The 7,431-nt window shown below is 30.6% G+C and overlaps 1 protein-coding gene across 1 annotated transcript; it reads right to left on the bottom strand.

Annotated features, from left to right (window-relative positions):
• Nucleotides 1-4,598: 4,598 nt before the first annotated feature.
• Nucleotides 4,599-6,881, bottom strand: LOC131595020 (protein ELF4-LIKE 4-like). The gene is made up of 2 exons (XM_058867240.1): nt 6,657-6,881; nt 4,599-5,140 (listed from the first exon to the last, which is right to left on the bottom strand). Exon 2 carries the CDS (start codon nt 5,091-5,093, stop codon nt 4,749-4,751), a length of 345 nt encoding a protein of 114 aa, XP_058723223.1. The 5' UTR covers nt 5,094-5,140; nt 6,657-6,881; the 3' UTR covers nt 4,599-4,748.
• Between the last annotated feature and the right edge of the window lie 550 nt (nt 6,882-7,431).

Below are 7,431 nucleotides of genomic sequence, written 5' to 3' on the forward strand. Positions count from 1 at the left end.
TTGATTTTAAGGGGTGGATTTAGTTCTACATTGCTTAGAGATATAACATGTGTAGTATTTATGAATTTTAGATTGTCCTCACCTTACAAGTTAGTTTTATAGAAATAAGTTAAGTTCAATCCCAATTCTAAAATAAGTATCTAAATTTATAAAATATCATTTTTGTAGAACTACAATAACTAATCCCTCGGATAGGATATAATTAAGCATGACAACGAGACGGTATAGGAACAATTTTTACCTTTTCCATACTCAAACCTGAATCCTTAATAAATCATTGTCCCGATCATAAAATGGAAATGGAGAATTAAACTCAAACTTGTCCCAAATGAGTTTGAGTTGGGTTCGGATATCTCTGTTCCGTTCAAACAATCAATTTTTTTAAAAAAGAAATAGTTTGTTTTTCCAACATCAAACTACATTACAAATTAAAAAAAAAAAATACAGTTTTGAAAATTTTCAAACATACATTTTAAAATTTTTAAATAATAAAATCAAAATCAAAATATTAATGCATTGATCATACAACCACTTTGAATCCTCTTCTTCCCTCATTTCTTTCCTTCACACAAAACAAATGTGAGATAAAAGAGAAAATGAATAAAAAATCATAAATTAAAAAAGATGGATGAAATATGAATAAGAGAGAGAAACATTAGTGAAGGAAAGATTTGAAAAGAAAAGATAGAAGGAGATGATCATAGTCTAGATAGAGTGTCTCTATTATAAGACTCATCTTCATATTTTATAATCGAAAAAACTCAAATCCTATCTCAAATTCAATCATAGTAAATTTTTTCCGTCTAACTTAAAACAGATTCAGGTAAATATTGGTATGAATTTTGTTGTCATACCTTAATATAATTACAATGAACACTAAATTAACTTAAAAAAGAGTTTATTTTTTAAAATAAAGAAAAAGAAAAGATGACAACATATTAAAAATTATCATGAGATTATTATAAGTACCATCATTAAGCCATAACCAAACATTTCCAGCATGGGGTGGTGGATTATTATAATCAAGCTACATTAACAGGGTCATATCATGATTCATATCAACAAGTTACATTATTATTATAAAAAAAAAATTGCTTTCAAAGGGCAAACTAGAGTTGGCCTCCTTTCCAACCTATTTGCTGGAAATGCAAGGAACAAAGAGAAAAGTAGATTCCCACTGCACATGTTATGTGATAGACAATGTTTAATTTGTCTTGGCTTGTGTAGGGACCAAAAACATTTTTTATTCCAGATTTTTCAGACCTTGATGATTACCTCAAACATTGCATGCATATCATATCTGTATGGAACACTGTTCCCTGCCATTCTCTTTCTATTAATATAAGGTTAATTTAATTTATTGATATAAGGTTTGGTTAAATTCTGTTATACAAGTTGTTATTATTTGTTTGGTTATGAAATGAGTAATTTATGATGTTAATGTTAATATCAATATGTCATATTTTATGTGTGCAGTGGTGAACTAGAGTGTGACAAGTGATTAGTTAATAATGGACTAATTAAGTTAATAATTCCAAATCCTTTTTGGGCCATTTTAAGAAAGTGACAGTAGCTCTTATAATTTCTGCCACATGGTGGTGTTTTACTTTATCAGTAAAGATTTAGAACTCATCCTATTTCTAAAATAAAAAGAAGAATAAAATTTTATTGAAGGATTAATAATGGTGTTACTAATGACTATTTTACGAGGTTACATTTTTATCATTTTTTTAATTAAATGGTAAGAAATCTCTTCCGTAAAGATTTTGGATTCGAACTAAGGATGAGAATAGATCAGGTCGATTTACAGGGGTCTATAGCCTAATCTTCTTAAGGCCAAGTCAAATCAGGCATATTTAATAAAAATGTCAGACTTAAATTTTTTAAAAGTATATTTAATTAAATAGGTCAGACTTAGGCTATTAAAAAAGTCTATAAGATCTTATAGACCGACCTATATTTTCATATATATTAAAAATAGACTAAATTAGTTGGCATATATATGCATATATATTAGGGAAAAAACCTAAATAGGCTGACATATATATGCATATATATTATAACAAAAGCTTAAGTAATATGAATTAATTGAAAACCTTAAAGAGAAACACGCTTTTAAATAAGCTCTCGGGTCAGGTCAGAATTTTAAAAAGGACAAGTTAGGGCAAAAAAAAGAGTCTATAATAGACCATATGACAGACTCAGACCTTTTAAGTTTATCATAGGGCAGACTCAGGCCTTCTAAAGTCTAGTCTAGTCTAGCATATTTCTACCCCTAGTTCGAAAGCAACAATGTTAAATTTTTTTAAGAAAAATTTTGCTGTCTATTGTGGTTTTCTCTAACTCAAGAAATTAATCTCTATTGTTGTCATCCTTGACTCAATAAATTAATCTCTATAATTGTGCCTAAAGGATACCCGATTCTATAAATTTCTTGATACTAAAAACATGAAAATTATAAGGAGTAGCTTCTTCAAAATCAAATTTGCTTTAAATTGGACACATCTCTTTCTTCTTAATCAAAGATTTTGGGTTTGAACACAACAGTGTTAGATTCTCTTGAAGAAGAGTTTTATTATCTATTATGATTTTCTCTGACTCAAGAAATCAATCTCTAGTGTTGTCTTCCTCAACTCAAGAAATTAAAATCTATAATTATGCATAGAAGATACTCGATTTTATAAACTTTTGATACTAAAATCACGAAAGTAGTTTCTTCATAATCAAATACGGTAAATTTAGTAGTTTCTTTATAATCAAATATGCGCTAAATTAGACGCTACGCCAGCTAAACACTGGTGTAGCGGAATAGAAGCGGACAAAAATTAGTAACAAATTAATCTTAATTGTATCATTAGAGATCCTCTAGAAAGCCAAACCAAAGGTGAATTTGATTGTGATATATGAATAAAGAGAGTAATGAATATGGATAATGGAATCAATTTTGTAGATAAGGAAAATGTCCTTTCCTCCAATGTGCAAAATCTAAACCAGAAACAGGCCATTTTCAGCAATCACTCATGTGGGCCTCTTTCCTAAGATCATGAAATTAGGTTGCCACAAACTGGGCCCACCAACAAAGAATCTGCTCAATCAGTGAGTGAGAGAGAGAAATCCAAGCCAGAGAATTTTCAACTATAATAAGGTTTGTCATTGAGGATATTTATTGCATAAAGAGAATAAAAAGTAGGGGAAATTTGAAAAGTAGATCAAGAGGAAGAACCTAAGAAAGAAGAGATAAACATGGACAAGTTAACTTCCAAAAGAGAATCTTTGTGTCCCTTGTCATGTTGTTGGGGTGTCACTGTTTATATACATCTACCTATAGAGACTATACTGTACATTTCTGTATAATAATAACTAAATGCTAACAAAAATACTTTACTTTACCAGCCAATGTTGTTCTTTGAGTAAAAAAGAAGAAAAATATAAAATAATAGTCAACAACTCATAGTCTCTTTCTCTTATCTAAGATTCTGTTTTTGTGGTTGTGTGTCATCTGCAACAAAAAAGACTTATCAAAAAGCTGATTTCTTCCCTCTTTGCTAAGTTATCCGGCACTTAGCACCGTTATTTCTGAAAAAACGTGTCTCCTTTGTATGTGTTCAACACAACACTGAAAGTTGTGAATACATTTAGTGTATTAATTTTATCAAATTATTATCAGAGTCGACGTTCCAATGTCGGTATCGAGTCTGGTGTATGTACATCATAACTACTATAACATTTTTCTGTGCCAACAAAATTATACTTTTCTGTCTTGTTAAATTGATAGCTATGGAGACACATCTGATTGCGGGATGAGATTTCGAAGTCACAACATCTCACTTATTAATTTTTGAAAGGTAAAACTCAAGTTATTAGGCCTAACAAAAAATAAATTCTTCTTGGTTTTCACACACAAGGACAAACATGGGATAAAAACCAGGTATTTTTCATTTGGTAAAAAGCTCTGATTTCATGGGAATAAGCCTAAAACAGTATCTGCAATTCTTTCTCAATTTCAGATATCATCTATAAAGTAAGAAGAAAGGACCAACATTTTGGGTTGAACTAGTAAAGAGAATAAAAAAAGGTATCATGATGAGTTCCCATCTAAAAGAATTATAGACAAAGTTAAGTGAAGACCCTTTACCTCCTTTTAACAAGGTGAAAAGTTAAAGCAAGTTGAAAGACTCAACTCATGCAATCAAGTTCATCATTGAAAAAACTCTCATCTCTAAATCATATTCCATCACATACTCAAAGAGGAAACATTAACGCATAATCTAAAGCACCGACACTTCTAATAAAAGACCTGTTGGTAACAGACACTGACACTGACATTTATGATTCTATTTATTTATTCATCTTTTCAAATTATTATCGGCCTCACTGTGTCAGTGTCATGTTCGGGGTGTCTGTATAAACAATATGGAAAAAAAATCTTAATTATTATCATATTACCATTTTGAACAGAAGGGTGATTCAATTTCTATAGTATCATAAACATGCTTGATTTTTTATTAGATCCAAAATTACAAGGTTTTACAATGAGAGGAAATGGGTTGTAAAATCAACATATAAATGTTATATTATAAAAACATGAAGAGTTATGCTTAAGAAAATCTTGTAATACAAGAAGATAGTTTTGTTTTGGATTTCGATTTCAACTAAAGAACCTAAACATGTTCTACACCTCAACAAGATTGTGAAGTTTATGGTTCTTCACAAATCAAAAGAATTAAGAAAAACAAACCCTCTTTTATCTATGTAGGCCTGATTCTTTTGTGTCCACCTTTTCCATCTGATTTCACAGCACCACTTGAATCTCCTTCTGAAGTAACATCAATAGATTTCGTAAACGAACTCGAAAGTTCGGCGTATAAATCGACGACTCTTCTAATATTGTTGTTGAGCTCTTTAATAAGTCCAACATTCCTGCTTAAATTATCCGGAATCTTGGACTCGTGATTCTGGTTTATCTCGTTGATTAATAACCTGTTCTGATCCAAAATGTTCTGCACTTGGACAAAACTCTTCTGAAAAGTACCCAAAATCTTTGTATCAATTTGTGTGCCATTTCCAATACCAGAAAATGTATCATCCTCCATTCTTGTTATTTAGAGTCAAAAAGCCAAAATTCAAGTCAGAACCAACCCTGCACCATCATCATACATAACAAAATATTAAAAAAATGACATAACAATTGTGAATAATAATTTTATGCAGAAATTTCACTTTTCTTAAAAGTGAATAAGTAAGATGTTGTGGATTCGAAACCGCGCATCTAGTTGGATGTCCCAACACAACTACCAACTGAGTTGGCTTAACGGGACCTGCAGAAACATTTAATATGTCGATTCGCGGGTTCGAAACCATACATCTGCAGTCAGATGTCCCAACACAACTACCAACTGAGTTGGCTTAACGGGACCTGCAGAAACATTTAATATGTCGATTCGCAGGTTCGAAACCATTCATCTGCAGTCAGTTGTCCCAACACAACTACCAACTGAATTGGCTTAACGAAACCGGCAGAAAAATTTAATATGTTGTCGCGAGTTAAAAACCGCGTCTCTGCAATGGGATGTCAAGCACAGCTACCAAATGAGCTGGCTTAATAGGACTTGCAGAAACATTTAATATGTTGAGTCGCGGATTCGAAATCACGCCGCTGCAGTTGAGTGTCCTAACACGGCTATCAACTGAGTTGATTTAATAGAATTTGCAATAACATTTAATATGTTGAGTCGCAGGTTCGAACCCGCGATTCTGAACTTAATGCGGTTTTATTATAATTTTATCAATAATCATATCCTACAATCTGTACAGGCCTGCACTAAAAACATAACAGGGAGACAAAACGTGAACAGTTTTGGAATTTTTTAAGGCATTTTGGCAGATGAGACAAGGTCTGTTGCAAAAATCATGACTTCCATTAATTACTTTTCCAGAGCAAATGGAATCAAACTATAAACATGAATTAATAATAGTAATTATTATTATTATTACTACTAATTACAAGTACTAATACAAGTACTATTATTATCATAGATAGTGATAATAACTAGTAATAATTTTAATTATATATATTTTGAGTTGAAAAAAAAGCAGATCCCATTTCCATAAAAGGGTACCTTTTGTTATTGTACTCAGAAAAATATTTACCCAAAAGCACAGAGTTTCATAAAAGAATCTCAGAAACTCAAATTTCCTCAAAAATAAAAAAATCAATCATTAACCTTTTACAACAAAAAATAAATAAAAATCATAAAATAAAAATAACTAACCGCATATGAATATTGCATTGCTCAGAACTAAAAAAACAACAGAAAAATTCAGAAATAAATATTATATTAACAAGTAAATAAATAAAAATATCAAAATGTTGAAATTACGGATAGAATTGTAAAATTGTTGATTTCAAGAAATAACGAATCTCAAACAGTAGAGATCTTCTGAGAATTTTTTACTCGACAAACAAAAAAAATCTCAAAACAAAATGGAGAAAAATTCATGAAATTAACGAAATAAATGTATGAACAGAGAAAACAAAATTTTTATTTTTCTATATAAAACAAAATTGATGAATAGTTTATTGATAATTTAATTATGAATTATTAATATAATGAATATGATGAAAATTACAACAGGTATAGAATAAAAAATGGTACCTTATGAATCGGGAACATTATATTGTGGGGGAGAAAGTGAGATTGGAAGATGAAGCGGAAGAGTGATGATGGTGAAATCTCCGGAGCGAAGGGAGGAGGTATGTGTGTGCTGTGAAATGTGAATTGAATTCTTGGGTTAGAGAGAGAAAGAAGAGAGAGAAAGAGGAGAGGGAGAGAGAACATGTAGATTTGACAGTCACGCTCACGTTTGGACGCTTTTCTTGTCTTAATGAATTTTTAACAATAATACCTTTTTTTCTCGTAAGGATTTAATGGTATTTTAATGTTTAGTATCCAACTTTTTTTTTACCGAAAATGGTTGTTTTAACTTTTTATATTTTTTGTTTATTGATAATTAAAGTTTAGTACGGGTGAGGCTTTTGTCCATATCAATAAAAGAAATTGGTATCCAATTTGTTTTTTAGAGTTTTTTTTTTAATAAGGTGGGAAAGCGGACGTCACGTTCTATTTAGGTCCGCTCTATTTAAGACTGTTTGATAGTATAGTAAGACGGAACAGATCAATGTAGATATTTGAATTTAAGAAGATAAGTCTTTTTTGTTTACTAACGAGTTGACAGATTGGTCCGCCAAATTTTTTTTTTACAATTTAAGTTCTTATGGAATTTACAAATTTTAAGTATTATCAAAGAGATGGACAAAAGATATTTCTTAACAACGCATAATAGAACTTCAACAAGTCTTATGATATGTTTGGATATGCGTCCAAATCCCACGTTTTAAGGCTATCTAACTGTGAAAAAGAGAAGTTATAA

This window comes from Vicia villosa, linkage group LG4 (assembly GCF_029867415.1).
Source record: "Vicia villosa cultivar HV-30 ecotype Madison, WI linkage group LG4, Vvil1.0, whole genome shotgun sequence".
Classification (NCBI taxonomy): Eukaryota; Viridiplantae; Streptophyta; class Magnoliopsida; order Fabales; family Fabaceae; genus Vicia; species Vicia villosa.